This window comes from Idiotropiscis lumnitzeri, chromosome 10 (genome assembly GCF_059441095.1).
Source record: "Idiotropiscis lumnitzeri isolate Australia: NSW breed Sydney's pygmy pipehorse chromosome 10, RoL_Ilum_1.0, whole genome shotgun sequence".
NCBI classification, from domain to species: Eukaryota; Metazoa; Chordata; class Actinopteri; order Syngnathiformes; family Syngnathidae; genus Idiotropiscis; species Idiotropiscis lumnitzeri.
In genome coordinates, this window is record NC_142400.1 from 21792266 (window position 1) to 21810982 (window position 18717).

The 18717-nt window shown below is 39.6% G+C and overlaps 1 protein-coding gene across 7 annotated transcripts in view; it reads left to right on the forward strand.

Moving 5' to 3' along the window:
* LOC148329655 (CUB and sushi domain-containing protein 3-like) overlaps nucleotides 1-18717 on the forward strand; it is a 493599-nt gene that overhangs the window by 192912 nt on the left and 281970 nt on the right. For all 7 annotated transcript variants that reach the window (XR_015845569.1, XM_088306210.1, XM_088306213.1 and 4 more), the window contains 3 exons: nucleotides 16212-16325; nucleotides 17910-18005; nucleotides 18358-18561. Coding sequence is in view for 6 of the 7 variants with exons in the window: in XM_088306210.1 (XP_088162336.1) it covers nucleotides 16212-16325; nucleotides 17910-18005; nucleotides 18358-18561 (414 nt within the window). In the remaining variant the exon portion in view is untranslated. The remainder of the gene's footprint in view (nucleotides 1-16211; nucleotides 16326-17909; nucleotides 18006-18357; nucleotides 18562-18717) is intronic.

Consider the following 18717-nt stretch of genomic DNA (forward strand, 5'->3'; position numbering starts at 1 on the left):
TTGTTTATCATAAATTCGTCAGTCGGCCCCCCATTTAAAAAAAACAAACAAAAAAAACACAGGTCATAGTTCAACAGATGAAAAATCGAATATGATTCAAATGGAGCGCACTATCAGTGCACGCGCACGCACATGCACATTAACACACACACGCACATATGCACTGACAAGTTTCACAGAGCTTGCACTTATTTGCCAGTCTATTGAACTGGTGGCTACTACTACCGTTTTAAGCGTTTAAAAAGTCTAATTTTAAAGTTTGAAATGGCTTACATTGCGCCACCCTTCCATAAGGGTCCGGAACAAAATCAGACTCCAAAACGGGTAACTCAGATGGAATGTGGAATATGTAATGCAAAATATGCAAGAAAGAAAGTGCAACAAAGGATGCGGGTACAAAAAAAAAATAAAAAATCAGGAACACGAGATGAACTCAAAACGCTTGCAAAAGACAAAGACAATTTTAACGAAAATAGCTTGCTGTGAAAACACAAAAAATGAAAAAAACAAAATGCGGCAGAAACATAACCTGGTCCTAATCCTTAAATGAACCAAGAATACTTACAAATAAATGAAACAAGACAAATTACTACATGGTGTGACTAAGCGAGTAACGGCTAGAAAATCCAACACGTGAGACAAAGTCATTGAGCAAGATGAAGGAATAATCCGACACCGGTTGTAATTTTGGCAGTCCTTTTATACTATCCTAATTCCAAGTCATGGCAGGTATGCTGCTACAGGGAACCCCCTCCACTCCTGATGAGTCTGATGCGACTGGAGGAAATACCCGAAAACAGCAGAGCCTAAAACCCAAAAAGAACTGATTCATGCCACTTTAACCATAATCCAGCTCCACATTGTGAACAAGGGTAAATAAATCCAATCCATCTATTTTTTATGAACGCTCATTGTCTGCGTTGACTTATGCTTCTTCTTCTTCTTCGTTCATGGGTGGATTCCAGTTCCTTGATGCATACTGCCACCTCCTGAATGGTGTGCTCACTCTCATTCATTTGGCTGCCTGCCCGAGTCAGTGGCTCATTGTTTTTATTCTGATGATTGTGAATTATTTTAATGAAAATGGTATGAACACTTGCGCGCAGTTCAAAATTAGCTGCATTACATTACAGCAAGAATTTTTGGTTTAATTTCTTTTGAACTCACTGGTACTGAAATATTCACTCTTAGAGAAGTGTCAAGAAACATATTATTTTAAAATGAAAGTAACTAGCAAACTTCGCCGTAGATGCACCGTATCAAAGGGCAGTTGTGGTTTCTGTATTCAACACATGCACTGAGCACACTGCACTATGAGACGCATGCTAGTTCTCATTTGGAGAAAGGCAGCTCTGCCAATGGCAGTACCCCAAGAAATATAGGAGCTCACATGATAACACATTAAATTAACAATGTCAGGGGAGGGATGTCACTAGTCACCACACTCCTTCGAGTCACGGTTTTCAAAACCAAAACTATCACTTAACCAATGAAACAAAGAAATACAATTAACACAAAATATGCATCTCCCATGCCATTTATATCCCAAAAAGAAATAAAAATAACACAAAAAGAGTACTGCAATGCATTCTCTGAGTCTATCAGGCTCAGATGGCTGGTTAGAGAAATGTGACGGGTGTGGTTTGGGCCGTGTGTGTATTTTTTATTTTTATTTATTTATTTTTTGGCAGAGTCTGTTGTCTAAACCTGTGATGTTTCTTGCTTGCAATAACATGAGTAATAAGACAGACTACGACATCGTGGACGGCTACCCTTTTGTCCAGCTTTCTCCCACTCGTACATACTGATGTGTTCTAACTGACTGTCTCAAACCATCACCAGAAATCAGAAATCCCTTTATTGTCATTGTACAGTGTGCAACGAGATTAGAGAGCTCCCCTCTCCAGTGCAATACAACAATAATTTAATCAAATATATAAATTAAATAAATGAAAGAATAAATAATGAGATGGAAAATAATACGAAATTGGATAAATAAAAACACATAACGTCGCTATTCTGCAAGGTAAGGGTGGTCGTGTGTGTGTGTGAGAGTTCAGAATGATGATGGCTCTCGGGAAGAAACTGTTTTTCAGTCTATTAGTCTTTGATTTGATGCACCTGTAGCGCCTGCCAGAGGGCAACAGGTCAAACAGGTGTGAGTATTGTCCTTGACGATATTGAGAGCTCTGCTGAGGCACCGGGTGGTGTAGAAGTCCGACAGGGAGGGGAGAGGGCAGCCTATAATCCTCTGCACCGTTTTGACTGTCCTCTGGAGCCTCACTCTGTCTGCCTCAGTGCAGCTGCTGTACCAGGTGGAGACACAGTAGGTCAGCAGGCTCTCGATGGACGATTGGTAGAAGGCCAGCAGCAGCTTCTTGTCCAGGTTGAATTTCCTGAGGACCCTCAGGAAATTATTGAAAATGGTTGCTAAAACAGAGACTGTAACTCACTTCAGGTCTCTGCACTTTGCCCATTTTCAATCTTGTCATACCACCTTTTTCAGTGTGTGAATGTGCTTTTAAATGTTGATCGAAACTTTGCCAGTTTGAGACGCAAAAGCATAATTGTCAGGTTTAATCACCTAAGCATTCACTGAACATAGGCTAAATTAATGGAAGGAAGACAAGAGTTGATCTTTTACTCGCGAGGAGAACGAACGGAGGTGTGCTCAGTTACATCTCCAACTTCGTTCTGGAGCACACTCCGCCGAGCCCTCTATTTTATTAGGGAAGTCCCTAACAATACAATGTATTTGCACTAAGGGATGAAGGGGGAAGCACCAGCAGGAATATGTAAACATCTCAGACACAAGAGGAAAGACAGACATCAATGGCAGTCATCCACTGATTGAAAAGGCAGATATGCCTTTTAGTGCTCTGGTACTAAAGTCTCAGTCCTTTTGTAAAAGAGGTGTGTCTCGGCACACCTCTTTTGATGTTGCAGACGTTGATCCAGTCCTCAGGCATCCGCTTCTCAGTGAAGTCTTATCATCCATATGGTCAAACATAGGTCACGCTGTGGAACAATTCTTTTGCAATACTAATAGAGTAAAATATGGGATAAAATATATCTTCAACCTAACATTTCCCTCCTGTTTATCACATATTTACTCAAGTTCTCACATCACCATACGTCAGTCACTTCAGTGAGATTTTCGACTGTAAGATCATATTTATGAAAAGAAATACATTTACACTCAGAGGCGATGTTAATTATTCGCAGTTCCCAGGGTCTGGAAACAATTCAGGTTGGTCATAAACCATATCATTATTTTCATCATTGCCATTACCTTCTTGATCAGGGCCAAACAAATGATACATTCGAGCCATCCGGTTCTCCATGGGCGATTTTGCTGTGATTATCAATCTGTTAATCAGAGAACGCATACACGAATACAACAGCCTCCTCACAAGGTCAAGAATGCTGCAAAAACTGCGATTGATACCAAATTGAGGACACTAGGGCTCGGTATTGTGCAAAGGCATTCATCCAGGAACTTCGCATGGTGGCGTCAAGACCAGTTGTCCTTTCATTTTACCATTAAGAGTCCTGAGACCTTTATGGCCCTGGTTAGACTACCACCCACCGCTGTGTTGTTGGGAATTAATGTGCAACATTGTTCATCGAACATAGCACAAACACCACCTCTCTCATCCAACAATACATCAACAGCCATCCTGTTCCGGAATGCCATAAGGGATTGGCTGATAGCCGTTCATGCACAGTTTCAAACCCACTTTGTGTCCAATTACCTAATTTTTGCACGTTGTGATGATGCAGTTGTCCTGTCTGCGTTCTTCGTTCTTAGTTCCAGGACTCAAATCCTGTTACTTGATCTGTTAATTTACAATTACCGTATTTTCGCACCCAAAAGACGCGCCGAGTCAAAGGGCGCAACACCTGTTGAGGGCGCTATTTCTGTCTTTGTAACATATACTGGACGCACCGCCTGACAAGACGATAGCACAGCTGCTGTTAGCATAGCATGAACTTGGCAGAGCTGCCCACACTGACACAGCCGATAGCAGCCTACTATGCCCCAATAACATAAGCAATCACCCCATTGTTGCAGCAGACGCCAAGTCTCTATTGACAATAGCTGACATTGACAATGGCTCAGGCCAATATTAGGTGCATTGGCAATAGCCTACAAAGCAACGTCAGGGGAGCGACTTGGCTGCTTACCACACTCCTTAGAGTCACGGTTTAAAAAAAAAATAAAAAACTCATCATACAAGCAAACAATGAAACATAGAAATAAGATTAACACAAACATGTATCTCTCATGCCATCAATATACCCAAAAAAAATGAAAATAACACAAAAGCCACTCAGCCTTAGCTAATTCAAGCAATGCATTCTGGGAGCAGAGACCCACAATCCCATAGCTGTTTAGAGAGATTTGCATGGCTGTTTAAAGAGATGTGCTGTTATGCTTTGGACTTTTTGTCTGTTGTCTAAACCTGGGACGTTTCTTGCTTGCAATAACATAAATGATAAGACAGACTAAAACATTGTGGACAGCTGCCCTTTGTCCAGCTTTTTCCAACACCATCACCCAAACATTATAGTCAGATAGTGTATTTGTCACGGTCGATTGTAAGCATGAACAACTCACTCTTTGCCCAGCAGGGTGTGCTAACATGCACTTCCAACAGCTCGTTGATGACAAGGGCTGATGGACGTGAGTGGTACTTTGTCCATTTAATGGACGCATCGACTGACAGGGCGCTTTGTTTGTTAAGGGGAATTTTTGTGACTTTAAAGTGCGCCTTATGACTGCGAAAATACGGTACTTACTTACACTAAGGAGAACACCGATGGCTTCCATGTATGTTGAATCATTTTTGGCCATGATGCACTGCTTTCTCTTTTTAATGTCTCCGATGTCCTGTCATGACATTGGAGAGTTCACACAGTTTATACACAAACAATATAAAACATACCATTTACGATCAATCAAGTACATTTTGAGAAATGGCACTCTCCAGAAACTACCAATAATTTATAAGCAGGGCCTAGTTATGAAAAACACATGCACTAAGTCTCAAAACCTTTTACATTCTTGGGTGATTTATCAAATGATCTATCATATCCACACCACCACCAGATTTCCCCTCTTGATAGTGGATTGAAGTTTATTTCAACCACTATCAAAACCAGACACAGTGGTGGTGATAAAATTTCCAACCGCTCAGCTCTGTCAGCAACATTAATGCAATTTAAATTTTTCAAGAGCGATTATTATAGAAAACATGTTCATCTACATCAACTCTAGTCACAGGATACACGCTGACCCGATCCATCCATGTATTATCAAAATAAGCATTAATATAATATCAATTTACACAATTCCGTTTGCTTATTTTGGATATCTCGTTGTCCAATTGCTATCTTTTCATGAAAGTACATACTTTCTCCTGTAACTTTGTTCTGTGGACCAATAGTTGCCCACTTGAGTATTACTCAGAGAGTTTCAACTCAAATCTATAAACATGTCGTCCAAGCTCCACAAATATGTCTCATAACTTTTTTTTTTTTTTTTTTTTTTCAATTATCTGCTCGGTGTTTGCAAATCCATTTTGATTAGTAATTGGGACTCTTACTGTTGGTATTGTACTCTAGTCACATCATAGTTTGCTTATGTAACTCTGGATCGTTCCCACATAACAACAAAAATATCAGAATAACATTGTATACATCCAACATAGAACAGCTGCTTTTAACCACTTCAGGGTCATTTTGTCTGAAATATCCCCTCTACTTAGTCTGGTGTCTTATGAAATAAGACCACCCTATCATCAGACCTCCGCTCATCTCCTTTGTAGGAGATTCCAACCAAAATGACCTTTTTACGTGTCAAATGTACCAATGTTGACTCTTCTACCATCTTTACAGCTGTGAGAGCTGTCAATAAAACTTAACATGGCATCCCCCTTTGGGTAATTACAATTGTCTTATCTTCAAACTTCTTTCAAGCATCCAGTCTCCTGGCTTCACTAATTTAGTCCCCTGCTGGGAGACAGGAAGATCCTTATCACTCTAAATTTGCGCCTGTCTTTTGTTTTCCTAACACTTTTCACACATGGTCAGCTAAAGTTGCTTCAACATCTATTTCCCATTTGTTCTTAAATTTGAGGTATTCTGCAAGGCCTACCAAACAATGTTTTACAACGTCTCACTCCTAAATACAATGAAATAAAATACAATGCAACTCTCTGTATATAACTCAAATTAACTCACATAAACACATATACAGTAGATACCAGAAAAACAACAGAACAGCAACAGTCTCATGCTGAATCAAAGGCCCAAATATTCATCTTCACATGAGGTTTAAAAGTGGACAGAGAGGCGACTTGCATAACATTCAATGGAAAGTCACAGTACTTGTCGTTTTTACAAACAGTTTTACTAATTTCCATACACTGTGTCCACTTCCTCCCTGTTTTCTCAATGCAAAGCTTTTTCACCTTTTTTTTTTTTTCGTTCATTCTTTTCACCAATCCAGAGCTTTGAGGGTGGTAAACACAATTATCCTTTAAATCAATGTGAAACATCATTCCTATCTCTTTCACAAGATAGTTAACAAAATGGGTACCATTTTCACTGTTTATTATTTTCAGGAATACCATATCTCGAAATGATATCCTTACAAAGTACTTTTGCCACTGTCAATGCATCTGGATTTGTTGGTTAGAAAGAGTTCTAACCATTTCGAATTCACATCTATGATGACCAAACATTTATTTTCTTTTTTTTTCTTTTACTTTGGTTTAGTTCAAATAAATCCATATGAATAATTTGAAATGGATATTGTGGTGTAGGAAAGCGTCCTCTGCGTGGACTCAAATTAACTTGTGCATTATGTTTCGCACACGTTAAACATGTCCTACAAAAATGTTTCGAATAAGCATTAAAGCCGTAAGCCGTATAATAACGTAATATCTGATGCACCATTTCCCCTGTTGAGACATGTGTTATCCCATGACTCAATATAGCAGCCCATTTGTAAAGATTATTGTTTGGTCATACACAGATCACGTAGCGATGTTACGCCATTTTCCTCCAAAGCCTTTGCCTAACTTTGGGACTTTGTTGTCGCTCGTTTCATCATGTGTCGTTATCCAAATTTGTGTTATCTTCTAGTACTAACGTATGTGTCTGGCCCGCGACTGCCGCTTTAGCCATTTTGTCTGCAAATGCATTCTTGAGGGACACACTGTCCGTGCGCGATGTATGTGCCGCACATTTTAAAATGACTATATGTGTAAATAGTAACACAATTTACTCTCTTTAGTTCACACGCTTTTGTTAAAGTTACTAATTTTGCTGCATGAGCTGAGTTTTTCAGTGTCATTTGTTACAACTACAGTATTTTATTTATTTATTTTATTTATTTCTCACAGATGAGCCATCTACAAATAGTACTTCTCTGTTTTCTGAAGGCGAATCTTTTTGATGCCTTTACTTTTGGTTACTTTTTTCTACTAACTCCTAATAATCTAGTTTTGTACCATCCTCCTGACATAATAACGACGTAGGGTTTAATGTTGTACATCTCTCAATAATCAGATGTGGTTACGATAACAATGTATTCATACACTATAAATGTCCCGCTGGTGACAAAACCTTCATGTTCATCTGCAAAAGCAATGCAGAAACCGCACGTGGTACTCTCAAAACCAGAGGATGGAACAAAACTATGGTTGCACTTGTTTCTGCAATTTCCAGATTGTGGGACTAATAAAAGACCATCTTTATCTTAATCTTTACAGCAGTAATTTCTGCATAATTTGGAACTCAGATTTTGCAATAATTTGTTAAGCTTAAACATCTTAATTTTATTTTATTTCCTATTTTTATAACTTTGTGACTCATTTTACTTCAACCAGGTGTACCTCAAAGTGAACAAGTATACATCATCAATGTTATTTGTTGTCTCTAATTTATTCTCTGCTTTAATGTAAATACTAGCCCTTCTAATCAAATTACCATCTTTTTTTTTCCTGTGTCATTTCTATCTGTGAATTTCATTCCAAATACTGGTATAACTTAATAAAAAGATCATCAACTGAAGTATGAAACATAAAATATTTATTTCTTCAATTCATCCTTACAGCAGAACCTAATTCTTATCCTTATTCATTTGTTCAAGTCACACCTTCTTCAATCACCAAACTCTCTCTCTGACTTCCTCCCCCTACTTGGGAACGAGCATCTAACTTCAAAGAGCTGTGAACTCTTTGTTACAGCACACTCATGATTTACGATTACACCTATAACCATTTTAGCTCGACTTCATCAATCCTTTTAGCACAATTGCAACCACTTTTATCACTCTTCCTAACATTTTGACACACAGACAAACACACAAATGTATACACGGGCCCACAAAACGACACACACACAGTTCTCAACACTGAACAGCTACAAACAATAATAACATGTTATTAATAACAGCAACACAATCTATCTTTATCTTTGGCCAATAATAAGTCCTTCAATTCAACTAATCTTTTTCTCTCATAATTATGTATGTGCAGCCCTGTAGGGCCACTGCAGCCTCTGCCACAAATGCACACTGTCACTTATACACGCAGCACATTGAGGTGAGCGCATTTTTGGTTCATCTCTCATTTTTGGTTTTTTTCTTATCAATGCAGTTCTGTCTGATCTAGTTGTCATTCTATGTGGCATTACCTGTTAATGTGGGAGTGGGGGTAACTCAGGATACAGGGGGCAGTTGCAACCCCCCCCCCTTCTTTACCTTCTTCAACAACTTTCTCTGTCATTCTCAAATACTGGCCCTGTTTCATCATCCTCCTTTCTATGGAACATTAATTGTTCCTTTCTCTTTTCTTTGTTCCTTTCTCTTTTCTACACATTCACTATCTTTCTCTTCACATTTCTTTTCCTTTCTGATTTCATTTTCATGCTCTTTTTGTCTCTTGACTCCCTCCTTTCTTTTTGAGGCTACTCTCATCCAATATTCTGTTTCCTCAAAGCCATTTTTCTTCATCTTTTTGGGGTCTTTCTTCGTCTTTCCTATGATTGATCCCTGCAATGCGGCTATTTTTTGTGTATTTAACTGACCATTAAAGCCATGTTCAGCTATCCATTTGTCTAAATACTGAATTTTATCAGGATCCTGTTTTTCGATGAACTTCCAATCTTTACACTGCAGCATATCCCTGGGTTTTATTTTGCTACCTAATATCCCCATTTTAGAAAATTTGGACCAGTTTGTCAACACCTAGGGTGTTCTAAAACTGGTTTCTCATCAGTAGGACAGCAACTCAAATTTCCTGTTGTGGTAATTCTCACTTCAACCCTTTTCAGGTGGAGATTTCTTGTCTATTACATCCACAACAGTCTGCTGTTTATAATCCTACTGTTTTTACATGGGATAAAATACCAAGTGGTATTTGTAATCCCCAATCACACCATTCACTCACTCACTTCACACAGGGTTTTACATACGGTTTGCGCAAACATTCACACACGGAATTTAAGTGTACACAGGACTCCGCCGTCCACGGAATTTCTCCACGGAATTTAAGTGTACACAGGACTCCGCCGTCCACGGAATTTCTCGGACTCCGCCGTCCTTCATATACCTGCCATTGACTTAGTATTCACAGGTTTTTTTATTCATTTCTCACTCCACTATCCTTCATGGACCTGCCATCGACTAGTATGCACAGGATTTCTAACTCTATCTCTTTTCTCTATCTATCTTTCTTTCTCTTTTCTTATTTCATCTCTACTTCATGTCTTTCTTCACTTTTTTAAAATTTTTTTTTTTATGTTTTATTTTTATTTATTTATTCTTAACGCTCATTTATTTATTCTTAACACTTATTTATTTATTCTTAACGCGCAATGACCTCCAGTCACTCACTTCCCCCCTAAAAAAAATTGATCTCACCACTGTTGTCTTCCCTCCAATGGATCGCCGTCAACCGTCAGATCCCAGCTGGTGGGGTGAGGTCCAGTCCTGGAAAAGGATTTTTAGGCTCTCTCTAGTGAGCCTGCCATGGCCATGGTCTTTCTGGAGTTCACCACACCCGCTGGAATCCTTAGGTATCTTGGCATCCCGCTCAAAGGACCAAAATAATGTCAGGTTTAATCACCTAAGCATTCACTGAACATAGGCTAAATTAATGGAAGGAAGACAAGAGTTGATCTTTTACTCGCGAGGAGAACGAACGGAGGTGTGCTCAGTTACATCTCCAACTTCGTTCTGGAGCACACTCCGCCGAGCCCTCTATTTTATTAGGGAAGTCCCTAACAATACAATGTATTTGCACTAAGGGATGAAGGGGGAAGCACCAGCAGGAATATGTAAACATCTCAGACACAAGAGGAAAGACAGACATCAATGGCAGTCATCCACTGATTGAAAAGGCAGATATGCCTTTTAGTGCTCTGGTACTAAAGTCTCAGTCCTTTTGTAAAAGAGGTGTGTCTCGGCACACCTCTTTTGATGTTGCAGACGTTGATCCAGTCCTCAGGCATCCGCTTCTCAGTGAAGTCTTATCATCCATATGGTCAAACATAGGTCACGCTGTGGAACAATTCTTTTGCAATACTAATAGAGTAAAATATGGGATAAAATATATCTTCAACCTAACAATAATGCACCAAGATTTAGGAGCCATTAACAGAGACATAATATGTGGACATATATTGGAAGGCTTAGATATTAAATTTTTAATTGCCTGATTCCTGGAGTGTCTGTCAACCTGTCAACCATGAAATTAAACAACTATGTTAACTTTATTTTTTTCCTAAAAATGGTTGTGTTCTCTGTTCTACTGGGCAAAAAAACTAAAACAAATGCCCACAAGACAAGTTAAATCGTTCAGATGTTGGTGGCCCTATACAAACCAATTCCAGTCTGGATGTAGATGAATGAACATCCCCTGCTCTGGAGGCACTCTCAGGCACTCCAGAAATCTCCAAGATGTTGAAAGTCTTTAGATTATTTTTTAGACTTTTTGTAAAATATTCACCAGATGGTTTGGCAGCACCGAGGAGCCATCACTTTTTCACTATACCAAGGTCTTGGTACTCATGTTACCTCAGGCTTCTCTCAGGGTGAACGACAACAAAAATGTCAATTCCTGTAATCCACTTAATTTGTGTCTGTGGATCGTGTAGTCAGCAGTCCAATTGAACTAAGTCCTATTTCACTTCATGTAAAATATATATTTGCAAAATAGTAGCCAATTAAAATCTATATTTTACCTGGTATTGGTTTACACTATCAGAACTGTACACCATTTCCACTCTTGTTGTAAATCACATAAATTAAACACTTCTTAATCAATGCAGTTCTGAATGTCATGCCTGTCAGAAACCCAGACGTATTGACACCATTACAATGGTTTGTCATATTTTTCAAAATGACTGCTTTCAAGCTGAAATGAGATTACTATTTTAGAATGAAGTCCACCTACAATTTTGCTTTATTTGCCTCATCTAAGCCCAGCAGGGATACAGGTACGGGTTTCAGAGATGAGTGAATGTCAAGATCTGACACACAGCTAGGTGTGGAAATGCAATTTGAAAGACTGCTTTGGGATATATCCAAGTGAAGGTGCAGGCATGGAAATGCAGTTAATTTTCCAAGTGCCCTGCTCTATAGTACCATGACTATGCCTAGAGGACAGAAGATTCATCACAGACCTGCATAAATTAGCCAACACATTTAGAATGATTTATTGACTTAAAATGTGGATATGATTACAGCGGAGCAGCAGATTGGAGATACACATGGCTGGTTTTAGATTAGAGGCAGATATGAGGGACATTGCTCTTCTGAGAGTGTGTAGCATGCATTTGTGCTTAAGGTTGTGTGTGTACGTAATGTTTGCAGCGTATGTTATTCAAGACAAAAGGTGCTCCCACTCACATCAAACAAAGGAAAGGGACAAAATGTTCTACTTTGGGTTACTGTACCCCATGTTAAATATATATACTGTATCATGTGTATAAAGTGTTCCCTCACCCCTTCATGCTTCATATTTTGCAACTGCAGTGCATTGCGGATTTTTCCAAAATATTCATCTGAAACAAGAAAAAAAAAAAACAGCCATATGGGCAGCCGTATTGTGGAAAGACGTGTTGTTTCAAAGAGATGAGTTGATTCCGAGGCTTTGTACATACCCATCGGCACTTATACAAGGCGCGTGATTGGTTCCCAGCACGAGATCGACCAATGAGAGCAGGAGCAGATTTTTCCTGTGAGTTAATTGGTTGCGATGGGCCAGTATTTTCCCTTGTTGTATCTTGCCAGTCTCGTCCGCGCAAATAATACAACGGCACTTTTAAACAACGTTCTGTTTGGAAACTTAGAACATTATTTAAATGTGCCGTTCAGCTAAGCGGCTAGTAAACAGCCGTGTTCAGAAATTAGGAGCAGACCTCATTCAGCCATTTGACAAGCACGGCTTGGTCAGCTAGACAAGGACAACGAAATATCAGTAAATACATTTTTAAAAGTGTTGGAGTTTCCCGTAAAAAATCCCGTGTTGCATTTTATCCATAGGGCCTTATTATTATGCACTTTAAAATATCTATCAGAGCCTGGCAACTTGTTGCGCTGTTGGCATCTGAACGGACAACCAAAAATAAAAGTGGCCAAATTTCAGGAGTTGCGTTTTTTTTTTGTCTTTTTTTTTTTTTTTTTAACACGCTTCAGACCTGGCCTAGCAACTGGCCATGGGCTGTCACGTGAGTTGTAAAATGTCCCGTGCAGTTACAAGAACAATTATTGCCTACTATTAATTTTAAATAGTTACAGAAATATTAAAGTGAAAACACAACTACACGTTTATATGTGCTATCAAAAAATATATATATATTTAATATAGTATTTGGTGGGGGCATGGTGGATGACTGGTGAGCGCGTCCACCTCACAGTTCGGAGGTGCAGGGCTCGGTTCTGGCTCCGGCCATCCTTTGTGGCGTGTGCAGGTTCTTCTCCTGCCTGTGTGGGTTTTCTCTGGGTACTCTGGTTTCCTCCCACATTTCAAAGACGTGTGTTAGGTTGACTTAACACTCTAAATTGGCCCTAGGTGTGAGCGTGAGTGGATGTTCGTCTTTGTGTGTCCTTCGATTGGCTGGCAACCAGTTCGGGGTGTACCCCGCCTACTGCCCAAAAACAGCTGGGATAGGCTGCAGCACGCCCACGACACTCGTGAGGATAAGCGGCTCAGATAATGGGTGGATAATATTAGGTCAGGCAACATGAAGCACGACTGGTTAGCATGTGCGTCTCACCGTTCAGAGGTGCTGGGTTCGATCCACGGCTTTGGCCTTCCTGTGTAGAGTTTGTGTGTGCATGGTTTTTTTTTTCGTGTATTTATTATTATTATAGTATTAGTTCTTCCACATTCCCAAAAAATGCGTGGTATATTAATTTGTCCCTAGGTTTTTTTTCTTTTATCGTAACATTTTAAAATGATTTCAAACAATACAAACGAATAAACAATAACTACGTTGAAATATATACTTCAATCAGTGCAGCAAGATGAAAGTCAGCCACTATTTTGACATATCTTTTCAAATGCCAGTGGTGTAAGATTACATCATGATCCTGGTCTGTGCTAGCAATGGTCAAGAACATGCCAGAAAATAGAGAACACATTAATAAAACATTAACAGTCATTCATTCATCACCTGCCAGGAATAAAACTGTACATAACTGCTACAACAGTCAGTCAAATCAGAAGATGTGTTGAAACCTGCAGGCCCGCTATGTTTTAGCCTGTTCCGTGCTTTTAGACCTGTATTTCATATTTGTTTTTCGAATTGTTTCGCTCGTATATGTTGCATTTTTTTGTGGTTGAAATATTTTACAAAATACTTGCTCAAAAACAGATATCTTGGAAGGCAAGCTATAACAATAATAATTGGATAGAGAACAGGCTGAATAGGAGTTACATATGCCAACACAATGAAGGTTATGTAGATACGCGGAAAATAAACATGAACAGAAAACGTGTCCAGTGTTAATTTTGGGACACCGCTGTCCTTGTTTTGATAGAGTGCAGTGCATGATTCGGAAGCACCAAGAAGGTCTTCCCGCAAAGTCTTTTATATTCAAACCTGTGCATGGTGACGTACCGTGACTGCACTGTTGACAAGACTAACCCGTTGCTTTTGAATTAGGAAAAAAAAAAGACTGAACATCCCTCACGAGTACAACATGGACTGATGATATGTGGCTGATCGCACGTTGTTTAAGTAGCCACTGGCGAACATCCTCAAGCTGTGGCCATCTAAGCTTTCAGTATTTTTTTGTTTATTTTCCTCGCGGTAAAATTTGACTTTTCGCTTTTCGCCAGTCCCTAGCAAGTTTCTAATCCACTCCAAACTTTCTCTCTAGATTACAGTTTTCAGCTGTAAATTTCACTTCTTGCTGTTTTGCAGTCTTTACATTATGATTCTCTTCAGAAGCAATATCTTCTGTCAGTTGCCACTCTGTCAACGTATTGATAACAAAGCTATCCATTAGGCAGAAACAAAATTAACATTTTTTATTGTATTCCTTATTCTATTGGACAATGGCCTCAAAGTGCAGAAGTCGTGGGTTCGAAGGCTCAGGCCTTCCTATGTGGAGTTTGCATGTTCTCCCCGTGCCTGCGTGGGTTTCCTCCGGTTTTCTCCCACATTCCAAAAACATGCATGGCAGGTTGATTGGACACTCTTAATTGGATTGGATGGATGGTTGTTCGTCTTTTGTGTGCCCTGCAATTGGCTGGAAACCAGTTCAGGGTGTGCACCACCAACTGCCCAAAGACAGCTGGGATAGATTCCAGCACCCCCCGCTACCCTCGTGAGGAGAAGCGGTACAGGCAATGGATGGATGGATAGTTATTCTATCACCAAGAGAAAATGATGCAAACAAGCTGCAAAATGTAACCCAATGTTAACATAAACTAGTTTGTTGGTGAATATTGTTACGACTTGCTCTGCTCGGGAAGGAGGGACGTAACACAGACCAAGTTGTAAAATGGTTTGGCAGCAGAGTTGACAATTTATACTTCGTAAAAGAAAAGAGTTAGGTTTGGGAACAAAAGAGTTTAACAAAATGTATTAACCAAGTTCACAAATACAGATAGTTCTATATAATAACAAGTGTCTCACAATTTACGAAAGTCCATACAACGCAAGCGACACAAGCGAGGCAAACTGCACTGTTAAGTCCCAGCTGCCCTGAGCAGCAGAACCGAGGTCCATTTATTGGTCCCAGCTGCAATAGGTGGAGCTCGTTGATATGGCTGTCCATTGGGAACGAGCGGGAAACCAGTCCACCAACGAGGAACGAGCGGGAAACCAGGCCACCAACGAGGAACGAGCAGGAAACTAGTCCATTTACTTCAGTACAAAAGGTGCACGAGTCAACACAGAACCAAGGGGCGTGGCCTTGTAGGTGGGCCCTAGCCAAAGGCCATAACAATATTGAACGGACATTTTACAAAACGTGTAAAGACCAAGCTCCCACTCTGTGAATTCAGACAGCGAGGACGCTTACTTGGTGCTTAAAATTATTTGTGGTGGGCTAGACAAATCTATCGAAAACACTGTTACGGTATATTGAAGTGAAAACCAGCATGCATGTAGCAAACTGACAAGCAGGAAGCAGAAGTCAACATAAACATGACCACAGGCATTATGAACAAGTTTAATGAATATATTCGGTTAATGGCCGTGGTATGGAAAACCTGACAAATAAACAGCTATCCATGTAATTAGAATCACTTACTAATGAAACTAGAAAACATAACCATACTCCTTCTACATGATCCTAAACACAGACAATGTGATTTATGTGTTGTGTGAACAAAATCATTCCTTTACCTCTTCAAGTGGATAATTTCTCCTGGCGGTCATTTTTATGAACACAAATTGTGTGTGCAGTCTCAATCAGATCGATGGAAGGACGTGAAGATGCGATAACTTCACGACGTATCACGCACACAAATAATCCAAATGCTGAATATAAATAACCCACAATGGATTTTACATTTCTTAACGCAGCACTTAAGTAGATAAGGAAACCCAGCATTTTTCAGTTTGTAGTGTTCACCATTTTTTATCTCCTCAGCGTCAGTAATTTTGCAGAATATTGAGTCACTGATAAAACCACATTGTGTTTAATTTTCCCGTTATTTATTTATTTCTTTTGCTTGCAGTATTGTTTGGCCAGTTTGTGGTGTTTCATACACTAGCCACTGATGTTGTTGAGATCTATGACAGATCCTCAACAGATTCATCGCTTCTCTCATCGATTTATGGCTCCCATTCAGGTAAAAATATGCAATACATTTTTAAATATGTGTGCGTGTGTGCACAGGCATCTTTGTGTGTCTGTGTGTTTGTGTGCGTGTGTGTTTTGCTGGTTCACAGCCACCCAACAATCTCATCTAATCAATTTTTTGCCAAGGACAATCTGCACACCTCACTTCAAGAATCCGGAGCACTTCGTTAGCTTTACATCAGCAGCTCCAGTTGTACTGCTCTTGGGGGCTACCAGAATCCTAAAACTACTAGTTCTACCAGAGCCATCATTTTGACCTCTTACCCTCTGTTGCGCTCTGACAATGACATCATCGCCTGAAACAATTTCCCCACTGTTTGAGTGGCTAATAAATTATAGCAATTTATTCATTAAAATTCTGTCGGTTGTTTTTATGCTAATGTAAATTATGTAAAGAAAAATGAACGAGAAACAGGTGATGCAATGCTTATTGTCCAGCGCGGCTATAGCGCTCATTGCGTTTAAGTCCTTGTAAAATTACATTTGTGTGGTGCTGAAGGAAAGGAGATGCAGCAATTGTGTCGCAAAAGTCTACTGAACATCACCTCACAAGAACGGGAAGTAAACTGGAAGTATGGCCCACAAAAAATACCCTGTCCAGGACACACTGCTCAGCTCTTAGTTCCATGGGGGAATTATGTCAACAAGCACCACACATTATCTTATTAGATGAGTGATTCCTCCTATCTGGTCTGTACTACCAAAAATGTTATGACAATCACATCTAACAGCCTATAATTTACTACTTGCAACACTCCTCCTCTTCGCCTTGAGTGGGTGGGGGTAAGTGCTTGCAGCTAAGCAAACCAGCGACCACTATTCCTCTGCCTCAGCCTTGTCAATATTTTGAAGCAGATGTAATGCCTCCTCTCCTGCCTATGTTTTTATAGACCATGATGACCAGCAGCTTTTTTTAAAATCAATGCCATCGCTGGTTGCTAGGGAAACCCAGCGCTGCCGTTTCAGCAGCGCATTGAAATGAATATATTGCATAGTCAAATTGACGGTGATGGTAGTTGAAGGAGTTATGATTCATAAATATTTTATATTTTAATGCAGTAAATTTACAGCATGGAAATTATATCAATTCAGAGACAGGAAAAGTAAAAGGCCGCAAACATCATTAATCTATGTAAACGGAGTAATTACAAATCAACGTTTGACACGGCTCTGGTAGTTCCAAGCATATGAATGATAAAAAGAGATGATGAGTTAATGAGAGTTGAATAAACTCTTCAATAAGAAAATCTTAAATAAATCTTCATTAAATGCAAGCCATCTGTTTGAACGCATTCCACACATTGTTTATAAGACTATGATAAATATAGATAATATAATTTAATATTTTAATTTAATATAGATGATTTACTTTTTTCCTATTATTAACATACTAAATGTTTTATCCACAATTTATATAAAATTTCAAATGTATATCATTGAAAGCAGCATGTTTTTTTTCACCCAACTGAGAACATTAAACATTAGAACACAACGGGGTATTTCATGGTCATTAACATGAGCGACATTGTGTTTAAATGTTGTTGACCATGTCTCATTTGCTTTTACATTTCAGGGGAGACGCTCCCTTTGAGCTCAGGAAACAAGGTAACACTCAAGTTCAGCTCAAACGGAACTGACACGGCAAAAGGGTTTCATTTTGTTTACCAAGGTAAGGCTTCGCTTCAAAAAATATTTCCTAATTTTGACATTGGCTGTCTTGATTGAGCCTGAAGGCCCAATGAGTATAATTGCAATGTTGGATTGTTCTTTTGTACTTAAAACAGTCACTCATTCTATAATTGTGTGTGGCAGAGCACCACACTGCAGTATGGTGTGCAGTCAAAGTGCTTATCTAGGCATACCAGAAAACAATAATACATGTCACAAGAGGGGACTCATGTTCTAACCATTCCCCTTTGCCTCCTTTGTCTTTCTGTCTCCATCCATTATCTTCCTGTCTATCATGACTACCTGCCACTCCCCCACTGCGATCTTTGTTCCCTCTTTCATCTCATTTCTAGCTGTACCCAGAACAAGTTCCTCTCAATGTAGTTCGGTTCCAGAGCCCCGTTTTGGGAAGCGTGTAGGGAACGATTTTGGCACAAGTATGGTCGTGCTGTTTGAATGCAATCCGGGCTATATGTTGCATGGCGCCAGTGCCATCAAGTGTGAGGCTGTGCTCAATGCCCTGGCCCAGTGGAACGGCACTGTGCCCACTTGTGTTGGTAAGTAGCCTCACCCGCCACACTTGATTTTCTCTCCACAGTCGCACACCAATAGATCCGGTGTGTTACATAACGTCTGTCACCTATTTCAAAGCATGACTTGATTTCTAGTTTGGGGGAAGAGCAAGACCTTTGTGTGTCGAGCAAGCACACGAT